The sequence below is a fragment of the Pectinophora gossypiella genome, chromosome 27, assembly GCF_024362695.1.
Source record: "Pectinophora gossypiella chromosome 27, ilPecGoss1.1, whole genome shotgun sequence".
Taxonomy (NCBI): domain Eukaryota; kingdom Metazoa; phylum Arthropoda; class Insecta; order Lepidoptera; family Gelechiidae; genus Pectinophora; species Pectinophora gossypiella.
The window spans coordinates 1,184,501-1,208,403 of record NC_065430.1 but is presented as its reverse complement, the minus strand read 5'-3'; the positions used below and the strand labels follow the sequence as shown (position 1 = coordinate 1,208,403).

Genomic DNA, 23,903 nt, shown 5'->3' with positions numbered 1-23,903 from the left:
CGTGCCCTCCGAAGCACGGAATCATCTTACTTTTTCGGACAATCAGGTGATTCAAGCCTGAAGTCCTTACCAAACAAAGGACAGTCTCACAAAGTGATTTCGACAATGTCCCCATCGGGAATCGAACCGGAACCTCCAGATCGTGAGCCTAACGCTCTAACCACTAGACCACGGAGGCTGTCATGTATGTATGGAGGGCAGTAATTTGTTACAACCAGATTGACTTTGTCTTTTGTGGGGTTTTGGTTGTGTACCTTTTTGTATTTTATGTGTTCTCGCAAACAAATTGATTTGATTTGTAAGGTGAGTACAAGGGCTTTTGATTTGTAGGACAAGTTCAGTCATGAGCAATATAATGTACCCACTTTAGGACTCTGTTGCACTAACATATTTGACATTTAGTGAGACTTACAGTTCAATTTGTCAAAAAAGTTAATGTATATATAGTCCTCCTTGTCGTATCCGACAACGGCGACCTCAGTCTCTTCTCTCGTGCGCTCGAATGTGACTGGCAAAGCCAAACTTTGTTCTGAAAACCCGGTCACATTGGAGGCAGAATAGCTGTCCATCCGAGTTAAAGGTGTAGCTATAGGTGGGTTTGGGACGTATACATATTCATGCTCGTGACCGTACCTACAAACATATACACACGAACCGGCGCTTGCCGTTTGAGAAGAAAATAAAAATAAAAAAAGTGATAATTACCTGTTGTTGGAGGGCCTTGAATTCTTTAGGATTGGTGTTCTTAGGCACAAACTGGAGGGTGTCAATTTTGACCGGCGTGCTGGAGTGCGCCGGCGACCCATCTTGCACCCACTGTCGACCCCACAAGGCGACCGGGATTCATGTTTGACCGCCACGACCATTACCAAGGTCATATCGACGCAACGTGGAAGGAAAGAGAAAAAAAAGTCGAATTAGTAAAAAAGTTGCCATTTTTTTTTCGTGATTTTTTTTCTTTATTAAAAACTTAAGGATTAGTGTGAGGAAAGGTGCAGTGAAAAAAAGTGCGTGGTGAGGAAAAAAAAGCAAAATTGGCTCTAGTTTTTTTATACCTGGTCAGTCATCGAGCATGTACAGTAGATTTTTTTATTTTGTAAGCAAAAAAAATAATTAGTTTTCATTCCCCATGCAAAGCTTCTCTAAAATCGTTTTAAAAATATTAAAATGTTACGAAGCATTGTTTTTTTTTGTCTGAACTAAGTGACTAAGACTAAGTGCCTATTCCAAACCCGACCAAAAAAAATTACGAATATTTTTTTTTGCAAATATGGCGTGGCGTTAAAATATCAAAAAATAACATTGTTACAAAATTGCCCAATAGAAAAATATATGCATTAGAATACTCTCGTAGTCACTTAGTAAGACATTTCAAAAATAAAAAATGGCGGCATATTTTAGAAAAAATAACGCAATTTCGACAATACTAAAAAAAAATTCTGACGGGATGACAAAAATGGGAAGAAAATAATAAAAAGGTTGTGCAGGAAAGGACTATTTTCTTGTGGCAACATTTTTACATTTTTTTTTCTTTTTCCTTTTTTCACTGTACAGACTCGATGTCTTTTGAATAAAATTATTGTTTTTTTTTCTCATTGCAATAATTTTATTCTTATTACCAGGGTAAGGGTATTTGAAATGCTGTTGATATTTGACATGTAACCATAATAAATTAATATTATATTTATAAAGTATTTCTTATAATAATTATTTTTTTCGGAATTTATGAAATTTGTACCACAGACTTAAAACAAAAAGTTAAACAATATGGCTGGCATTGTATAAAAATCCCAACCGAACTAAGGCCATTGATTTTATTTGCAAACTAACTTAATAAAACAAAAAAAAAAAAATCTTTTTAAGCCTAAAAATCCCGAAAAAAGTTCAGAAAATCTAAAATTATCCCAGAAAATGCAGCCTAAAATCCCAAATAAAAAAGGAAAAACAGATTAACAATCACAATGACACATTAACATCTTTATCCACCCCTTAAAGAATAATAGCGAGAAGAAAGGAAGACCCATAAAGAACCAAAGATCGACCAGAGAGCCATTTCATAAACTTACCAGATGTAATATTACATTATGTTAATTGGCAATACCAAAACTTATATTTTCAATTTAGGATCCTCAGGATACTTATTGAAAATCAAGTATTTTAGTTCTATAAACCACCTTATTAAGACCCTATTGAACGGCGTCAATAGTCAAATGGTTGAGCGTTGGGCACACGATCCGGAGGTCCCGGGTTCGAATCCCGGTGGGGACAAAAATCACTTTGTGATCCCTGGTTTGGTTAAGACATTACATGCTGATCACCTTATTGACCGAAAGTTACAATGATGAGAGATGGTTACTACTTACTGATGATGAAGTTAGTAGTCAGGCGTTTAGCGGCTTAATAGTAACCCTGACACCAGAGTTGATGGGGTTGGTAATCCGTTTTCGGTTTTTTTGACGTAACTTCTTGTAGATTTGCCGCAGATGGCATTAACTATTTGCCTGGAGAAATGGGAAGCGCCGAGTGCTCTCATCATCATCATCAGCCCATTGACGTCCCCACTGCTGGGGCACGGGCCTTCCCTATGGATGGATAGGGAGATCGGGCCTTAAACCATCACGCGGGCCCAGTGCGGATTGATGGTTATAAACGACTGCTAATGCACCCGGGACCAACGGCTTAACGTGCCTTCAGAAGCACGGAGGAGCTCGAGATGAAAACTTTTCTTTTTGTGGTCAAAGTTGCTTAACTTCAACAATCGTAGACCGAGCGCTTTTACCGCTGTGCCACCGAGCTCCTACCGGTACAAAATTTAAGACAACAGGCTTGAAGTGCCCGTTGATGAAGGTTGTTGTTTTCCCAACTCGTTATAATCTGAGAGCCTTCAAGGGTAGACTGTAAGCCATTTGGTAGGTAAGCGTGATCCACCCTAGACCACATCGTCACTTATCATCAGGTGAGATTGTGGTCAAACGCGAGCATATTATATTAAAAAAAAAACAGCTATCAATCATCCGTCCCTTCCTTTTTCGGCGGATAAGAAAACAACATGTATGACTTAAAATAAAATTAAGCGGTTTCTGCAGGAATCAGGCCTATGTTAACAAAAAACAGGCCAAAAACCCTACAACAAAATCCCAGGTATTGCCAACTTAACAAAGTAAAATTACACCTCGCACGTATGAAATAAGATGTTAGTTTAAAAAAAAAAGACAACATGGCGTCTCAAAAAAATTACCTCTTCGTTGTTAGCGTCCACCCACTGCAAAACATTATTGTATTAGTCACAAAAAAAAACACTATTAAAAAAACTTATTGCAGTCATAAAGTAGGTTTTGAGTTATGGACTATAATTGCTGTGTATAATAGGATAGTTTCCAACTAGCCAAATGAGTTACTTTTTACTAAACGTCGAAACACGAAATTGCTATGGTATTTGTATGAAAAAGCACACTGTGACGTCATAGAAAAACGTGACAAAATGTCGCACTTATTACTACATTTTTCTTTATTAAAATTCGTAAATAAATTAAATAGAAAAAAGAAAATGTTTTTGTCACCTTTACATCTGTCTTCATTTAGTAATCAGAATTTTATAATTTATCTTTGACCTAGACAACTACCCTTTTATAAAAAATAATTATTGAATGCAATTGCTTATTTGCTGTGGACCACCTAAGGAGTAAAAAAAATATTTTTTAACAACAATTATGTCCATTACCCTTTTTTATTTATTTTTTAAGTTAAAAATCCTATTAAAAAGAAAAAATATCAAAAGCATTTCATTGGTGAGAGCAGAGCGTGAAAAAACTAGGTTATGTTTTGTTTTATATATTATATTTATTATTAATAATAATTGATTGTATACATATAACTCTATAAGCACAATTTATATCGAAGCGATAATTTTCGCGTCCAGCTTTGAGACAAAATCTAATTTCAAATATATATATTTTTTTATAATTTGTATGTCTAAGTATACGAAAACACTTTATTTTTTAAAATCGGCTTCAGGCTTATACGACACAAATCAAAATACATACTCCACAACCACAATGTTCTTTTTTGTAATTACAATCATAAATTATCTTTTTACATTTCTATTACCATAGAAAAGAAAAAGAACAAAAAAAAGATTTTGCCTCAAATCGGGACTGTCCTAATAAGTCTTAAAATGATACACACAGCAATAAGCATAATATAAAAAACGCACTAATATATTCATTAATAATATCTGAATAAAATATCTTTTAACTATAACTAACACGAATTATCGATGATTTTTTTATAGTGAAAAAAAAATTGTTTTTTTTTTGTTGAAGATGTTTTTGAGCCTTTTTGAGCGATATTGCACATATGTTATTTTTCATAGAATGTTATTTTTGTATGGTAAACACTGTTTTTACCTATTTCAACAACACCTATTTAATAAAACTTAATATTATTAAGAAAATTTAAAAAAGAATAAAATCTTTAAGAACAGTCTTAAATGTACTTTGACCTCGAATAAAAAATATATAAAAAAGATAGAAAATAAAAACTTAAAAAACCCAAATACCCAAGTATAAAAAACAAGTAAAAATTAAAAATGGAATGTCTTAAGAAAGCAAATAATGATTGACAACCTATCCTACGAGCTAAATAATAATAATATATTTTTAAATATCAAAAAATGATTTTTATTTTTAATTAAAATTTGAGAATCATGATTTTGTGATGCGATTATTTGGAAAATAATTCTTTGGTAAATTAAATAATTCAACTTTATTAGTTTTATATTTTTAAATCGGACGAGGTATGTTCTACGTATAAGTAGTTATAGTAATTGTAAATTAATTTTATTTTATTATATTTCGATTTAATATATATATTTTTTTAGGCTCAGAATTTAGACAGATTTTTTTACTATATTTATTTATATTATTATGGCAGAAGTCTACGTATTAAAGACAAATATACTGTATTTTTTTTATGATTGTTTTTATGTTTTTGTATTACAATACAATAACATTTTTCTTCTATGATATTGTAAGTTGTAACATATTATATTCTTTACAATATCGAAGCCTGTCTATTTTTTTAGTTGGTGGTTGCTCGAATCGGCACATTGTAACCTATTAAAGTACATTAATAGCTTTTTAAATCAGTTTTATATTGTAATTTGTTTTTTCATGATATTGTAATTTTGTGATATTGTAATCAACCTAACCACCTGTTTAACGATATTGTAACCTATGGAATCTGAATTTGTTTATGTTTTATGACGCCTTCGTCTACTCGGCCTCAACGCGGAGGTATTCTACCTTGGTGATCTTGCGCGGGTCGGGGGTACCAGTCTCGAGCACTTCCACTTTCTGATACACGTTGGGAGAGTTCAGCCAGCGAGTACGCTCGCCGCGGACGCCTCCGCCCTTCTTCCATAACCTGCGGACAATTACCCGTGTTTAAAGAAACTCACAAAAAGAAAATTAAATAGAAAAATAACGACCTCCATGATCCAGTGGTTGAGCGTTGGGCTCACGATCCGGAGGTCCCGGTTCGATTCCCGATGGGTAACATAACACAAAAATTACTTTGTGGTCCCTAGTTTGGTAAGGACATTACAGGCTGATCACCTGATTGTCCGAAAGTAAGATGATCCGTGCTTCGGAAGGCACGATACGCCGTTGGTCCCGGTTACCACTTACTAATGTAAGTAAGTAGTCGATACATGAGCCATGTCAGCGGCCATTGGCGGGTAAATAGTAACCCTGACACCAGGGTTGAATGAGGTTGGTTGGCCTCACAACCCACACGATAGAAGAAGATCAATATGATGATGACGATAAAAACGATAGTTTACTGACCCTTGCTTGTAGAGTTCCTCTTCCTCCAGCAGGTACCCGAGCGAGGAGACGGCGGGAGGCACCTCCACGTCGTTCTTGGGCTTCGGCACGTCGTTCTGTAATGAAAACCATAAAATGAAACAATGGTACTTGTAGTAGGTAAAAGTTATACAGGGTGTTAGTGACATCGTAACGAAAACTTTGAGGGATGATTCAGACCATGATTCTGAGTTTTAATATCAAGAGAAATTTTCCGTTGCAAAATTCATGTTTTTTTTTTTGTTTATTTTCAATTCTGTAGTTTTGCGATCGAAAATTCTACTTGATTTTGACTCTGAACAATGAGCTGAATCAACCTCCTTAGTATTCGTTACGATGTCACTAACACCCTGTATACATCCACTCCACGCCATCTATGTTCAAATACCATTTAACGTTTCATGAAAGTCAGATACTCATTTGAATAGAGGGCAAAATAGCCTCTTACTAACCTAATACTATAAACCAAAAAGGTAAAAAAGATTCAGTACGATCTACTCTGAACCGGCGTGCTTGTATGAAACGATTGATGAATGTGGAGGAAGCAAGAGAAGTGTGTCAGGATGGAAGCAAATGGAATCCTATAGTCTCTGTTTCTTGTCATTTCTTCTCCTCAGCCATAACACCTTGCGAAATGACGTAAATTTAAAAATGTTATATTTACCTTCAACAAGTTTATCCATGATAATTACGTTGAATAAATGATTCTGATTTCTGCTTACCCCGGTGGGAAATAGGCGTAAGTTTACGTGTGTGTGTGTTTACCTTGATAAGTGGGTTCCGGTAGATGTACCCGGTGCGGAACCCGGCGTTGTCCAACATGCGCATGAGTGCCTCGAACTCTTCGCCGCCGACGCGCCACTTGGCCTGCTCCGAGGGCGGCTTACGGGACGCCTCGTAAATCTGGAAGATAAATTATATATTTAGATAAACTTTTATGATATTGTAACCTAAAAAATAAATAAAAAAAACCTAAATAATGTTTAAGATGTTTCATGATATTGTAATTTAATTATTCTTTTTGATATCTTAAGATATTGTAACCCACTTATTGTTTAAAATGTTTTATTATATCTGAATTGTATTTGTTCCATTTTCGGCAGACAGTTCCAGTCCTTCGCTGTTCGCATCAAAAAGCAAGAGGCGAAACGTTTAATGCGGATTGGTAGTGTATCTAGATTGTGTAGGCCAGATCTGGCCACGACATATAAACAACGCCTAGTTGTCCATAGATGGATGGCAGCTAAATTACTCAATTGCATAACAATATTTTATGTTCATTTTTTTCTAAAGAACGTCTAGGGCCCTGTGCCGAGGTTTTTCTTGCAGCTTCTTTTCCCCGGCTATACAGGTTGTGAGAAGCTGCAGTAGTTTTAGGAGGATGAGACGTTCATTATGTAAAAATTGTCGATTCAAAGTGTAACTATGTTACCTACTGAATAAAGATATTTTTGAATTTGATGGTTACCTGTTTCCTGGTATCGTCATCGAGGAGTGCCAGTTCGGCGACAGGCACGGACGCGAGGCGCAGCTGCACCTCGCAGGCGGCCGTCAGGTTGCGCGCCTGGAAGAACGCCTCCTCGAGCGTCTGGCCGCAGCACAGGGCTCCGCCGCTCGACAGCATCAGGACTTTAGCGTGGGGGCCCAGAGCGCGGACCAGCTTCTCTTGCTCTTCGTTGTCGAGGACGCCTGTGGGAAATACTTACATTTATTGATTTCATATTCAGCTATTTATTTTAATTACACATTGACCCCGATTCCTGCAGACGCCTCCTAATTTTAAGTTATACCCGTCAATTTCTTATCCTCCGAAAAGGACCAGATGATTGTCAAATACGAATTTTAAAACGAATTAACCCGGGTGAATAAAATAGGCATCTAGAATAGAAATAGGAACCCGTTCGACGTGTGCTGTCATCTTAATTTTGTCGGGTTATTGGCCAATATAAACTTGTGGGTGGGATTTTTTAAATTTCTGCCTGACATTGACGTGTTTCCATAAATTTTATGCCTGTCGATTACCCGTCTCTTTCCTTTTCGGCGGATAAGAAATTGACAGATATAACTTAAAATAAAATTAGATGGTGTGTACAGGAATCAGTACCATTGTAACGTAACTGACCATCTTTTGTGATGTGTTATGATATTGTAACTAATGCCTATCTTTTGTAATCGTTATCAATAATTACAATTTACAATAAAAAATAAAATTCAAAAATTACGATGATGCGTTTTGTGATATTGTAACCTGCTTGCCTGTTTTACGACACTCACCGTTGGGCACGCGGTGGTAAGCGATCTCGCCGAGCAGTGCAGCTTCGTTGCAGAGCGGCAGCAAGCCGCGCTTCATGGAGGACACGGCCAGCGCGCCAGGCGAGCGGATGTGCAGGACGCAACGCACGTCGGGCCGGGCCGCGTGCACCGCGCCATGGATCGAGAACCCTAGACATAAAATTATGATGAGAGATAGAATAGGCTACGTGACAGTATAACATAACATAAACGGCCTATATACGTCCCACTGCTGGGCACAGGCCTCCCCTCAATCAACCGGAGGGGGTATGGAGCATACTCCACCACGCTGCTCCACTGCGGGTTGGCGGAGGTGTTTTTACGGCTAACGGCTTAACGTGCCCTCCGAAGCACGGAATCATCTTACTTTTTCGGACAATCAGGTGATTCAAGCCTGAAAAGTCCTTACCAAACAAAGGACAGTCTCACAAAGTGATTTCGACAATGTCCCCATCGGGAATCGAACCCGGACCTCCAGATCGTGAGCCTAACGCTCTAACCACTAGACCATGGAGGCTATGTGAGGCTAGACCACGGGCACGTGACAGTACACATACATAAATAAACTCACGCCTATTTCCCACCGGGGTAAGCAGAGACTATAGAATTCCATTTGCTTCGATCCTGACACACTTCTCTTGCTTCCTCCACATTCATCAATCGCTTCATACACGCACGCCGGTTCAGAGTAGATCGTACTAAACCTTTTCTAAGGACATCTCCAATTTGTGCTTATACGAAAACTGTCAGGTAGACAATTATGGGAGATTTATTTTATATTTCAATTGGGTCCTGCACCAGGTTCAAGATAAATTATGAAATTCTGTTTACTAAATAAATACAGATCTTAAACTAACGAAAACATTTCTATTCAACTTATTTATGAATCCGACATTTTGTCACGTTTTTCTATGACGTCATAGTGTGCTTTTTCATACAAATTCCATGGTAATTTCGTGTTTTGACGTTAAGAAAAAAAACTGATTTAACTAGTTGGAAACTAGCCTACTGACAAGGTAGATACAGTGGCTGTAACCTAGAACCTGGCAGAGGGCAGCAGTAACTGTCAGTACTATTCAGAGGCGGAGGACAGGAGTCCTACTATGGCTTTGAAATAGACTGCTCCGGGCGCCATCCCACTCGCGTCAAAGTACTGCAGGGCGGAAGGCAAGAAGGAAACTACTGCCCTATTATTTATGTACACTCCTATTCTATTAAGTAATTTGGTATTATATTATCTATGTACACCATTAACACATATTTATGGAACACGATGTTCGTGCCTCACCCAACAGGGTCCACATAATATCAGCGTCGTGGTTCACGCCGCGACTTGTGCTGAGTGAGGCCCTTTTATCTCAGGACGTCCACCACCACCTTATGATCATTTCGACAAACATCCGTCTTGCTTTTTTTGTAATTGTTTTGTGGAAATTTGATATGATGTTTTTGTCTTTTTTTTTGTGTGTGGCGCCCTTTTATAATAAACTATTTCTATTATATTTTAGCATGGAGAATGCTACACCGACAAGAGCGTGGCTCTTAAAGTCAAAGTATTTATTGCACACCATATGGTAAACAGTTGTTATAAATATTATAGTATCACATATGGACCCGGGAGGGTATAGCAAAAACAAAAATATCAAAAAATTACATTAGGCCAGAAATACAAAATAATAAGAATAATAATAAGTACTTAACATTAAACAAACTTAATCTAAAAATAACTATGAAAATCTTAAAAAACTATTAATAACAACAAAATCTACATCACTTACAGTCTATCATGTAAGAAAAACTCTTGCAGTGTATAAAAACTTTTCTCAATTAGGAATTTTTTTAAGTTAATTTTAAACTTTTTTATGTTTAAATCTTCCTGTAGTACCTTTGGAATCCTATTGAAAATTTTAAATTAGTGATGATAGAAGGATAACTCTTCGCCCCACGCCAATTCGACCAAGACTGTCTACCTACCTTCGACGTTGACGGGGAAGTTGGTGGTGCCCTGGTCCTGCACGATGCCCTGCATGTCCACCTTGACGAGCGAAGACGCTGTTACTTCATGCGGCAACAACCCTCGAGGGGTTGTGAGCACTTGTTCTACTGCTGTGTTGAGGCGCGCGGTGATCTGACCACTGATGCCAGCTGGAAGGCAAGGAAATAGAGTTATCGGACAGGCCTGCTTCTGTCAGGGAGCTCATAAAACACTGTTTCTGTGATAAAGTCACATAAACTCTTTATTTTTCACTTTCCTTCCACCGACTGTAATTGGAATACCATTGTATTTAAGTCTATAAATTATGTAATACAAACTGGATTAAAAAAAAAAGAAAGGAAAACATGAAACAGCAGGACTAGGGCCCTGTGCTGGGAGGTTTTCTGGCCACGTCTTTCCCTCAGCGTTACAGATTCCGATGTGGTAGTAGTTTTACAGCTAGTTACGTAATATGTAATTTAATTATGTTTGACGTTCAAAAAGCGCTAACTTTGTAAGCCAATTTTGAAAAATAAACATTTTTGAATTTGAATTTTTGCGTATGGCAGACGAAAATAAAATATCCTGCGTGGATCATATATCCAGCTTAAGCTCCCCTAACCAAGTCTCTGCCGCATTCGTCACACAATGCAGCTCGACTATGCCACCTGGGAACCGGTGTAGAGGGAAATAGAGTTGATAATAAATAAATCCGACGAGAGGCTGCTGGCGCTGTAGAACGGAATGAAATGACAAAGGACAGCCGCCACCCGATGCTTGGTGACATTTCGGTGCGTCAAAGGGTTAAAAGTCGTCACAGCTTCCTTAAAGAGAAGAAGTAGATATACATTGTTTTAAGTTTACGCGGTTATTATCATAATTAAAGCACATAATAACGGGTTCTTACCGCGTTTAAATGGGGATATGAGACTCCCGATATTTCGACACTGTTGCAAGTGCCATGATCACGGGATGACTGATGAGATTGGAGTGGAGTAGGTAGATCCATAATTTTCTACGGGCAGACATATCTGTCTACCCTCTTTCTTCACCCCATATATAGTATTATGTTGCTACCTATATTGATTTTATTTTGTTCAGAATAATAATGGGTGGGAGGTGTGTTGTGCCTGGGTGTAATAACAAGGGTCATCATTTACTCGTATACCCAAAGCATAGATAAACTGTTAGTAAATAAATCTTTTACTGAAAGCTCAAAATTAGTAATTTTAACAAAATGGCGACGGAGGGTGATAGAGTTTTTTGTACGAAAGAGAGATATTTGTTGTACGTCAATGTTCAAATCCTAGTTTTACTATTGTGTGTGAAAATCTTGGCCTTAGAAAGTTGAAGGCATGGAGCCCACTCACTCTGCGTCCACCCGAAGAGATCCACCAGCCGGTAGACCGCAGCCAGCTTGCAGCGTAGGATCTTCTCCCCCTTCTCGTATCCCACGCCCTCGATGCCTCGGATGTCGTTGATCGGCAGCACGCAGCTGGGGCCCTGGAATAGAGTAGATAAACTGATATTAGGCGGGCGTCGTACGGCTGATGATGATGATGTTTTTTTTAAAGAACGTCTAGGGCCCTGTGCCGAGATTTTTCTTGCAGCTTCTTTTCCCCGGCTACACAGGTTGTGAGAATCTGCAGTGGCTTTACGCGGATGAGACGTTCGTTATGTAAAAATTGACGATTCAAAGTGTAACTATGTTCATCATGTCGTCCAAACCGTATCCGGCGACGGTGACTCCTGAATATCTATCCTGGATCGATGTTGTGGTGGGCTCTGATGTGGCTGGCGAAACCGAACTTCGACTTGAAGGTCCGGTCACACGGCACACAATAAAGCTGGCCTAACGAATTTTGTGTGTAGTTATAGGAGGGTTTCGGCCGAGTCTTCCGTATTCGGCGCTTAACTATGTTACCTACTGAATAAAGATATTTTTGAATTTGAATTTAACATAACAGTGTTAGTGACATCATAACGCAGTGTTAGTGACAACATAACGAATACTGAGGGGAATAATTCAAGCCATGATTTTGAGTTATTATCAAGTTCGGCTTCCCACGACTTCACCAGATCGTCGGTCCACCTTGTAGCGGGCCTACCCGCTGAGCGTCGTCGTTCGACAGCGCAGGACCGATCGTCGTAGAGATCCTTGGTGGAGGCCTATGCCCAGCAGTGGGCGTCGTACGGCTGATGTTGTAATCTTCTTAGCTTTTTTACATAAAGTGTGGACGGTTTCCCGGCGATCCTGCGCAAGCGATGTGCGTCCTTGTTGGGGCGCGTGCGCGCCAGTGGCAACAGCATCCTGCAGGTGGTCGCCCACAGTCCAGACTGTCCGCTTGTGTGGCATCTCGTGCGCGTGGCGATAGGCGCATTATAAATCCTATTTGTTTTGTGTTTAGTTTAATTTTACTAACCTACTTTAAATGCTACTAACACCAATGGAACTCTTTGTTTTCCGAACTAAATAAATAAAATAAAATAAAGTAAGCTTCACGTGAGCTTTAAATTTATTCTCTGACAAATTTAAAATGTTATCTGGTATTTTATCAAAGTGCATACATATGAGTACTTGTGACCGTACTGACCCTCAGACTGCCGGTGTGCAGGCGTCCGCCCACCATCTCGCGGATGCGCTGCAGCAGCGGCGCGTCGCCGCCCTCGTGCAGCTGTTGATCCAGCACGCGCTCCAGCTCCTCGCGGAACAGCTTTGAGGACATCAGGGCCTCCACGCGCTTCCTGCGCTCCATTTCGCGGACGTCCTGGGGAAATCATTCAGTTTTGGATTATTTCGACGAGACTCGTTTATTTATCCATACCAATATTAAAAATGGGAAAATGGCCCCGATTCCTGCAGAAACCTCCTAATTTTATTTTAAGTTATACCCGTCATTTTCTTAGAATAACCCGTGCGAATAAAATAGGCATCTCGCTGGTATGTAATCCGTTTGACGTGTCTACTTAATTCTGTCGTGTTATTGGCCGATGTAAAAATTTAGACTGTTGTTTTAGATTTAACGCTGTGTACGAATGCGAAGGACGTAATATACGATCCCGACGACCTGATTACTCTAGCCATAGAGGCAGCCAATCAGCTCGCGACACCAAACACTTCAGGACCCCGATACCGACCCCGCAGGAGTGGATGACGATTTTCCTCAATCAGCGCTTATCGCTATCGACTCACTAGGGTCGAGTAATTCTTTCAAATATTCTTCCTCTCAGACGACGCCCTGAGCCGAGGTTCGCGCCCGACTGGGCACCCTCAGGCCTGTTGTCTTAAACGTTGTACCGGGTGAGAGCTTTCAGCGCTCCCCATTTGTCCGGCCAAGTAGTTAATGCCATCTGCGGCAAATTTACAATACGTCAAAAAAAAAAACTGCAGTACTCACAGCGTCGATGTCCGCGGGGCGCTGCTTCAGCCTCTCGTCCTCCTCGGATAGGGCTCCGGTCCCGTTCGGGAGCGTCTCCGTGTCTGTATCCGCCATTCTTGTTTATCTGGAGAAAAGGATAAGAAACTGTTTATACATTGTTATAGGTTGAGGAGCTCGGTGGCGCAGCGGTTAACGCGCTCGGTCTGCGATTGTTGAAGTAAAGCAACTTTCGCAAAGGCCGGTCATTGGATGGGTGACCACAAAAAAAAAGTTTTCATCTCGAGCTCCTCCGTACTTCGGAAGGCACGTTAACCCGTTGGTCTCGGCTGCATTAGCGGTTGTTAATAACCATCAATCCGCACTGGGCCCGCGTGATGGTTTAAGGCCCGATCTCCCTATCCATCCACCGGGAAGGCCCGTGCCCCAGCAGTGGGGACGTTAATGGGCTGGTGATGATGCGTCGCTCCCCATTGGTCCGGCCAAGTAGTTAATGACATTTACGCTCGTGCTGGATTGGAAAAAATCTTCTAACTAGGCTACCAAGACAGATTCTGTTATAATAATACGTAACACAAAAACAAAAATTCTATTGTTCCATCCATGTTATGTTACCTAACACACGATGTACTCATAGCGTTCCCACAGTGAAGCAACTCGGATGTAATGTTAGTATTGTGAATTCGCTCCTTTTAGTGTTTCTGGTCGTTGGTTCAAGTATAAAGATTCCATCAAATCAAATCAAATCAAATATACTTTATTGCACAGAACTAAAATTTCAACAATCAGACATAACACATGAATACAGTACAATTTGGGCGGCCTTATTGCTCTAGAGCAATTTCTTCCAGGCAACCAACAAAAGGAAACAAACATTTACAACTTGGATGCGGGATGGTGCAACCAAAAAAAATAAATACCTAAAAGTAAAACTAAAGTTAATATAATAAATACTCTATACTCTGTCCATCCATACATCTTTCCATCATTCCATCTTTATTTTTAGATTTGTTTCGTAGATCGCATTATATAAAATTTGCTTCGTCTATCGCATTAATCGTGTAGATATGCGATTTAAGCTTATTTTGTTAAACTATTATTTCTTATTCTATGGTCAAACGCTAGTTCGGAAATGACTGGACAGTTCGTGGTGCGGTGCGGTTGTTCACGCCTCGCGACGATTGTCGACCACGCCGGCTTATCGCTATCGACCCGCTAAGGTCGATTAATTCTTACAAATATTTTTCCTCTGAGGTTCGCGCCCAACTGGGCACCCTCAGGTCTGTTGTCTTAAACGTTGTACCGGGTGAGCCTTCAGCGTTCCCCATTTGTCCGGCCAAGTAGTTAATGCCATCCGCGGCCTATCTACAATAAGTCATTCAATCACCTACTTGTACTTCAAGGTGGTACACGCATACCTTCTTCTTATCGTGCGGGTTGTGAGGTGAATTACCAGTCTCATCAACCCTGGTGTCAGGCTTACTACTGATCCGCCAAAGGCCCCTGACATAACTCATGTAACGACTACAAACTTACATCAGTAAGTAGTAACCGGGACCAACGGCTTAACTTGCCGAAGCACGGATCATCTTACTTTCGGACAATCAGGTGATTAGCCTGTAATGACCTAACCAAACTAGGGATCACAAAGTGATTTTTGTGATATGTCCCCACCGAGATTCGAGCCCGGGACCTCCGGATCATGAGCCCAAATATCTCAACCGCTGGACCTCTCTCTCTTTATTTAAGAGCTGCGCTCTTGTCGGTGGAGTAATCGCCTCTATTTTCATTATTCCATAGATAGGGCGTGTAGAACGGTGGTCGCCCCAATCGCCTTCCGTTCCGCAGTACACCGATCAATTTCTCAATCGGTGATGTTCCAGCTAGAGCCCTACCAGAATCCATTTCCTCAGCCTATAACCGGTACTGATACCGCTGCTGCCCGTCATCAAGGGCAACCACTGGACCACAGTGGCCATATACCTGGTAAACGCCTATTCACTCCAACGACATAAGCCCGTGGCTTGCTCCACGCCACACCGATCAGATTGAGCAACAACTCATCATTAACCCTTGTTCACTGGTCTAGACATATTGCGTAGGCGGCATTCTGATTTTTCGAATCGTGGGAAGACTTATGATCATCATTTTGTAATTGGCTTTATTCGTATCTGTAGTCTTATTTTAGGGTTCCGTGAACGGCCTCTGTGGTCCAGTGGTTGAGCGTTGGACTCACGATCCGGAGGCCCCGGGTTCGAATCCCGGTGGGGGTAAATCATAAAAATCACTTTGTGATCCCTAGTTTGGTTAGGACATTACAGGCTGATCACCTGATTGTCCGAAAGTAAGATGATCCGTGCTTCGGAAGGCACGTTAAGCCGTTGGTCTCGGTTACTATTTACTGATGTAAGTGAGTAATCGTTACGTGAGCCATGTCAGGGGCCTTTGGCGGCTCAATTATAACCCTGACACCAGGGTTGATGAGGTTGGTATTCCACCTCACAACCCACACGATAAGAAGAAGGGTTCCGTGCTTCAAAAGACGGCATAACTCTGAAGACTATTCTGGGCGCCATCCTACTCGCGTCGGAGAGAGTACGGTCACGAGCATTAATATGCATACACTTTGGTACCATGTCACATTAACTTTTTTGACAAATTGAAATGTAAGTCTCACTAAATGTCAAATATTTTAGTGCGACAGAGTCCTAAAGTGGGTACATTATATTGCTCATGACTGTACTGCGGGGTGGAAGGCCAGAGGGCCACTGCCCTATATGCCATATAGTATGATATTACTAATGTATTTATATCTATTAACATCATCATTATTATACTAACATTTCACCCACCTACTTATGGACACTTTTCAAAAATAATTATAATTAAGTACCTACGTATATTTGTTTATGAACACTTGTAATATATTTAAGTATTATTTTTATTTTTTATGTTATAAATAACATAAAAAATAAATTATATTAATATTAAATATATATTAATGTTATAAATAATATAAAAAATAAAAATAATACTTAAATATATTACAAGTGTTCATAAACAAATATACATAGGTACTTAATTATAATTATCATGTACGAACTTATGTAACAAAAATTAATAAATAAGTATGGAACATGATGTCCATGCCTCACTCGTCTGGGCCCGCAGAATACCAGCGTCGTGGCTCACGCCGCGGCTTATGCTGAGCGAGGTCCATTTATTGAGGACGTCCACCACCGCCACATGACTGTTACGACCAATATTTTGTATTTTATTATTATTTTTCTGTTTCTTTTACGTTTTTGTTAATAATTGTGATTTTGTGTCATCATCATCATCACCAGCCCATTAACGTCCCCACTGCTGGGGCACGGGCCTTCCCTATGGATGGATAGGGAGATCGGGCCTTAAACCACCACGCGGGCCCAATGCGGATTGGTGGTTATTAACGACTGCTAATGCAGCCGGGACCAACGGCTTAACGTGCCTTCCGAAGCACGGAGGAGCTCGAGATGAAAACATTTTTTTTTTGTGGTCACCCATCCTATGACCGGCCTTTGCGAAAGTTGCTTAACTTCAACAATCGCAGACCGAGCGCGTTTACCGCTGCGCCACCGAGCTCCTCATGAGTGATTTTGTGTAATATGTTTTTTTCCCCTACTGTGGTTGTATTGTTACTGTGGTGTCCTCTAATAATAAATACTTTCTTTCTTTCTATTTCCCTCTGAAAAGAAGCATGCAGAATGCTACACCGACAAGAGTATCCTCATCATCATCTCCCCTAGCGTTATCCCGTTTATCACGGGCTCCGCTACTTAGAAGATATGAATGCATGGGATTAACTGTCTGAGAACTGATAATGGCCCCGATTCCTGCAGACATCTCTTAATTTTACTTTAAGTTATACCTGTCATTTTCTTATCCGCCGAAAAGGAAAGGGACGGATGATTGACAGCTCTTAATTTTAGGAAGAATGAGTAAATAAATGAATAACCCGGGCGAATTTTTAGACGGTTGTTTTAGATTTGTGCTTAAAATTGACGTGTGTTCCATAAATTTTATGCTTGTCGATTACCCGTCCCTTTCCTTTTCGGCGGATAAGAAAAGGACAGATATAACTTAAAATAAAATTAGATGGTATTTACAGGAATTAGCACCATTAGGCAGCTAAATTACTCAATTGTATAACGATATTTTATGTTTTTTTTTTTTAAAGAACATCTAGGGCCCTGTGCCGAGGTTTTTCTTGCAGCTTCTTTTCCCCGGCTATACAGGTTGTGAGAAGCTGCAGTAGTTTTAGGCGGATGAGACGTTCGTTATGTAAAAATTGACGATTCAAAGTGGAACTATGTTACCTACTGAATGAAGATATTTTTGAATTTGAACTGTTCAGAGGCCGAGGATAGGAGTCCTAGTACATAACATACATAAACAGCCTATATACGTCCCACTGCTGGGCCTGTGCCCATATATGCTCCATATATGCGGCACAGGCCTCTCCTCAATCAACCTGAGGGGGTATGGAGCATACTCCACTACGCGGCTCCACTGCGAGTTGGTGGAGGTGTTTTTTACGGCTAATAGCCGGGACCAACGGCTTAACGTGCCCTCCGAAGCACGGAATCATCTTACTTTTTCGGACAATCAGGTGATTCAAGCCTGAAAAGTCCTTACCAAACAAAAGACAGTCTCGGACGTGATTTCGACAATGTCCCCATCGGGAATCGAACCCGGACCTCCAGATCGTGAGCCTAACGCTCTAACCACTAGACCACGGAGGAGTCCTAGTACGGCTTTGAAATAGACAACTCTGGGTTCTTCCAACCGGCCTACCTCGCTTCACAACAAAGGGGTCCACGTATGTTAATATCATTTTAATTATCACTCTTGCCTATATAATCAAGTAAAGATCATGAGATAAAACGCAATGCTGATGATTTCGACCGATCTAAAAAAGGAAGTTATTAAATGCATTGTGAACCACAACAAAGGAATATTATATTTTATACGTACACAACGGTCTCCGTGGTCTAGTGGTTAGAGCGATAGGGTTACGAACTGGAGGTCCGGGTTCGATTCCCGATGGGGACAATGTCGACATCACTTTGTGAGACTGTTCTTTTGGTAAGGACTTTTCAGGCTTGAATCACCTGATTGTCCGAAAAATTAAAATGATTCCGTACTTCGGAAGGCACGTTAAGTCGTTGGTCCCGGCTATTAGCCGTAAAAACACCTCCACCAACCCGCATTGGAGCAGCGTGGTGGAGTATGCTCCATACCCCCTCCGGTTGATTGAGCGAAGGCCTGTGTCCAGCAGTCGGGCGTATATAGGTTCTTTCACTGCTGTCTCACAAAGCAATTTCCTCAATGTCCCCATCGGGAATCGAACACGGACCTCCAGATCGTGAGTCCAACGCTCTAACCACTAGACCGCGAAAAAAGAAAGTGTTTTAGCGGCCAGGATGTGCTGCCGCCAAAGGATGTTATCGTGGTACCGAACTGAGCATAGTACCCCGCTAGCCACAAGTTCGGACTAGGGATCGACGATCCGACAGTGTTGTGTTGGAAGTTGTATTATATGCGTCTCGCTGTGTAAACTTCGATATCGCGTTTCACGACTGCTTGAAGACTGCATTATTGAATGTGGCGCCATCTATCTAAAATACCAGATAATATTTTAAATTTGTCAGAAAATAAATTTAAAGCTCACGTGAAGCTTACTTTATGTAAAAAAGCTTATTATAAGATTAATGACTACCTAAATGATAAAAATGTCTGGTATTGAATGTGTTCCTCTAGTTATTAAATAACTTTTAATGTATATCCTCATTGGTTTTTAAAAGATGTGTTGCTGTTGCAGTTTCTTGTCATTTCTTCTCCTCAGCCATAACACCTTGCGAAATGACGTAAATTCAAAAATGTTACATTGACCTTCAACAAGTTTATCCATGATAATTACGTTGAATAAATGATTCTGATCTATTGCATATGAGCGGAACTAGGTGGACAACTAGTTGGGTCCGCTACAGTGTAAAAAAAAAAAGACCACCGTCCACTCCAATGTTTACGTCCGCGCGTCTGATCGGTTGTATTTTAAGAATGTGGGGCACGCGTCACTAGTATTGATGCACCGTCCCAGGGAATATTCCCAAAGTAATAATGGCCCCGATTCCTGCAGACACCGCCTAATTTTATTTTAAGTTATATCCATCATTTTCATATCCGTCGAAAAGGAAAGGGACGGATGATTCACAGCTCAAATTTTAGGAAGAATGAGTAAATGAATGAATAACCCGGGCGAATCAAATAGGTATGTCGCTGGTATGCAATCCGTTTGACGTGCTGTCTACTTACCTGTGTCGGGTTATTGACTGATGTAAAATTTTTAGACGGTTGTTTTAGATTTGTCCTTAAAATTGACGTGTGTTCCATAAATTTTATGCTTGTCGATTACCCGTCCTTTTCCTTTATGGCGGATAAGAAAATGACAGATATAACTTAAAATAAAATTAGATGGTATTTACAGAAATTAGCACCAATATTTACATACATACATAAACTCTACATAAATACATAAACTTGAGGAGCTCGGTGGCGCAGCGGTAAACGCGCTCGGTCTGCGATTGTTGAAGTTAAGCAACTTTCGCAAAGGCCGGTTTTACGATGGGTGACCACAAAAAAAAAATGTTTTCATCTCGAGCTCCTCCGTGCTTCGGAAGGCACGTTAAGCCGTTGGTCCCGGCTGCATTAGCAGTCCTTAATAACCATCAATCCGCACTGGGCCCGCGTGATGGTTTAAGGCCCGATCTCCCTATCCATCCTAATTCCTAAGGAATTTGTATGTGCGACGTCATAGAAAAACGTGACAAAATCCCCGCTAAAATCCGTGCTTCGAAAGGCACGTTAAGCCGTTGGACCCGGTTACTACTTACTGATGTAAGTATGTAGTCGTTACATGAGCCATGTCAGGGGCATTTGGCGGCTCAGTTATAATAACCCTGACGGTTGTGAGGTGGAATACCAACCTCATCAACCCTGGGTTGATCCTCCACACCCAACTCACAACCCACACGATAAGAACGTGACAAAATGTCGCACTTTTCTTTATTAAAATTCATAAATAAAAAAAAAGAAAACGTTAATTGTCACCTTAGATCTGTCTTTATATAGTAAAATCAGAATTTCATAATTTATCTTTGACCTAGGAAACTAACCAATAGGCAGCCTTCTCACTCCACCCCAATTTCTTTCAGGCAACCAAGCATGCAACTATGGGTAACTACCATCAATACCAGACACCACTTAATACCACAGAGCATAAATCAGTCAAACAATGTGAATCCAAGATGGCTACAGGGTCAATGACCGCTACGGTGACCATGGGTTTTGGGGATTTCTGTACTTTTTTATAAGACTGACTGAATGACTCGGCTCAGAAAACTTGGTGAGGTGTGGGTACTTAGTTCACCTTGCGATAGATTTATCTCAAGTACAGTTTTCACTAACACAGTCGGCTCGACCATTATAGACGGCGATACGGCTCACCTATCACTTTGGTCTGACAGAAAGCTCGGTGAGGTGTGGGTACTTAGTTCATGTTGCGATGGAGGTACCTTTAACTACCCCAATTGGGATATAGGCGTTCACTTATGTTTTTAATAGGCAACCTAGTTAAATAAGACACTCTTTACGCGACGTTACTTGTTGTAGATTTGCTGCAAACGGCATTAACTACTTGGCCGGACAAATGGGGAGCGTTGAGCGCTCTCACCTGGTATACAATTTAAGACGAGAAACCAGACAGGGTTACTCAGTTGGGCGCATATTTATTTACACATAACTACATAACATAAGCTCAAGACTATATCCCAATTGGGGTGGTCAGAGGTACATCCATCGCAAGGTGAACTAAGTACCCACACCTCACCGAGCTTTCTGTTAGACCAACGTGATAGGTGAGCCGTATCGCCGTCTATAATGGTCGAGCCAACTCAGTGAAAACTGCACTTGAGATAAATTGATAACTCATTCGTGCAAGTCCGGTACCGGAGTCCAAACCGGCGCTTCCCGTTTGAGAAGCAAGCCTTTGTACCACCACTTACTTAGGACCGTTCTACATACAAAATACAAAAAAAAATACAAAATACTTTATTTGTAGAAAACCAATACACTATTATAGGTGATTGGAGCCTCCTTTTAAGCGTTGCGCCTGTATCAGGAGACACCGCTCTTCCCGAGAAAACTCATTGTAGGTACTACAAATAAGTAAAACAAACAACCAAAAGTAACTTACATACTATTTATACAGATATGTCTGCCCGTAGAAAATTATGGATCTACCTACTCCACTCCAATCTCATCAGTCATCCCGTGATCATGGCACTTGCAACAGTGTCGAAATATCGGGAGTCTCATATCCCCATTTAAACGCGGTAAGAACCCGTTATTATGTGCTTTAATTACTATTTATAGGTAACAAATTATAGGTGATTGTGTGTGTGTGTGTATGTGTGTGTGTGTATATGTGTGTGTGCACTTACACTTCTTTATTAATTTTATTATACAAGTATGCCGATCTGACATAAAATTGTCTCCGCGCAAAACAAGTTTTAACATACATACATAAACTCACGCCTATTTCCCACCGGGGTAAGCAGACACAATAGAATTCCATTTGCTTCGATCCTGACACACTTCTCTTGCTTCCTCCACATTCATCAATCGCTTCATACACACACGCCGGTTATAGAGTAGATCGTACAGAACCTTCACCGTTTGGACCGTTCAATACGTAATAATTATTCTTTACTCTATGTCAAAATCACTATTTAACCACAAACCGGCCTCTTTATGTTAAGCAATGATTTATTCTGTCTATTGACTTTGTCTTTGGTAATATTTACTCTGTGGTTAGCTTAACGACCCTGATGGTGTTGTGGAACTTAATATGGCTGCTTCTTGGATTTAACATGCATTGGAAAGATGTGAAGAGTTGAAGCCGTGGCAGCCCAGTTGGTAGAACGCCTGCCTCTCACTTTGAGGTCGTAGGTTCGAATCCAGCACAGGCCTAAACCGAATTCATGTTCGGATCATAAATGATTATCACGTGCTCTGCCGTGAAAACATCGTGAGGAAACCCACATTACCGAGAAATGCATTTTCAGGTATGTGACCTAACCTGTATTGGGCTGGTTTTCCCTTCGCGGGTTGGAAGGTCAGACAGGCAGTCGCGGAGATGATGAAAGAGTTGAAGAAAAAATAACTGTAACGGAGACTTTGGAGAACCGGAGAGGAAATATGTTTGGCCATCTGATACGACGCGATTCGTTCATAAAGAAGATCATAGAAGTTAACATTGAGGGAAAGAGAAGAAGGGATAGACCTAATAGAGCATTTATGAAACAAAAGAGAAGGTGCAGATCGTGTCGTATCGGGAGGTGAAGGATTTGGCGGAGAAGAGAGGAATGGCGATTATTCCACTGAAGATTTAACAGGACTCTTTTTTGATCGTGAGCCTAGCGCTCTAACCACTAGACCACGGAGGCTGTGAAATAATACAAAAATTAAATAAAATTAGATGGTTAGAGCGTTAGGCTCACGATCTGCAGGGTTCGATTCCCGATGGGCACATTGTCGAAATCACTTTGTGAGACTGTCCTTTGTTTGGTAAGGACTTTTCAGGCTTGAATCACCTGATTGGCCGAAAAAGTAAGATGATTCCGTGCTTCAGAGGGCACGTTAAGCCGTTGGTCCCGGCTATTAGCCGTAAAAAACCTCCACCAATCCGCATTGGAGCAGCGTGGTTGAGTATGCTCCAAACCTCCGGTTGATTGAGGAGATGCCTATGTCCAGCCGTGGGACGTATATAGGCTGTTTATGTTATGTATGAAATGTATGTATGAGGAGCTCGGTGGCGCAGCGGTTAACGCGCTCGGTCTGCGATTGTTGAAGTAAAGCGACCTTCGCAAAGGCCGGTCATAGGATGGGTGACCACAAAAAAAAATTTCATCTCGAGCTCCTCCGTGCTTCGGAAGGCATGTTAAGCCGTTGGTCCCGGCTGCATTAGCGGTTGTTAATAACCATCAATCCGCACTGGGCCCGCGTGATGGTTTAAGGCCCGATCTCCCTATCCATCCATAGGGAAGGCCCGTGCCCCAGCAGTGGGGGCGTTAATGGGCTGATGATGATGATGTTATGTATGTATGTACTAGATTCAGATCCATCAGACTGATGTGCCTGTAACCTGGCAACCCCATTAGGTGAGGAACCCGATCTCGGGCCGCATTATCGGCTTAGTGCGGGGCTTCAAGTCAGGGTCGGAGCGGGTAGTTCATGAACCCGTGGCTCAGATATCACTACACAACATAAACAGTCTATACAGGAGGAGCTCGG

At 40.9% G+C, this 23,903-nt stretch overlaps 2 protein-coding genes across 10 annotated transcripts in view; both read right to left on the bottom strand.

The window, feature by feature from the left end:
- The window catches only part of LOC126379011 (uncharacterized), a 113,598-nt gene that overhangs the window by 40,451 nt on the left and 49,244 nt on the right, over positions 1 to 23,903 (bottom strand). The window lies entirely within an intron of this gene.
- LOC126378838 (protein hu-li tai shao) overlaps positions 1 to 23,903 on the bottom strand; it is a 101,281-nt gene that overhangs the window by 32,580 nt on the left and 44,798 nt on the right. For 6 of the 8 annotated variants that reach the window (XM_050027270.1, XM_050027274.1, XM_050027275.1 and 3 more), the window contains 11 exons: positions 13,530 to 13,635; positions 12,726 to 12,899; positions 11,502 to 11,634; positions 10,131 to 10,301; positions 8,139 to 8,306; positions 7,333 to 7,553; positions 6,630 to 6,767; positions 5,847 to 5,941; positions 5,304 to 5,424; positions 3,239 to 3,262; positions 706 to 816 (listed from right to left, as the gene is read on the bottom strand). In XM_050027270.1, coding sequence (XP_049883227.1) covers positions 706 to 816; positions 3,239 to 3,262; positions 5,304 to 5,424; positions 5,847 to 5,941; positions 6,630 to 6,767; positions 7,333 to 7,553; positions 8,139 to 8,306; positions 10,131 to 10,301; positions 11,502 to 11,634; positions 12,726 to 12,899; positions 13,530 to 13,625 — 1,452 coding nt within the window. In that variant the 5' untranslated portion in view covers positions 13,626 to 13,635. The remainder of the gene's footprint in view (positions 1 to 705; positions 817 to 3,238; positions 3,263 to 5,303; positions 5,425 to 5,846; positions 5,942 to 6,629; positions 6,768 to 7,332; positions 7,554 to 8,138; positions 8,307 to 10,130; positions 10,302 to 11,501; positions 11,635 to 12,725; positions 12,900 to 13,529; positions 13,636 to 23,903) is intronic. The other 2 variants (XM_050027273.1, XM_050027277.1) reach the window with 1 other exon arrangement.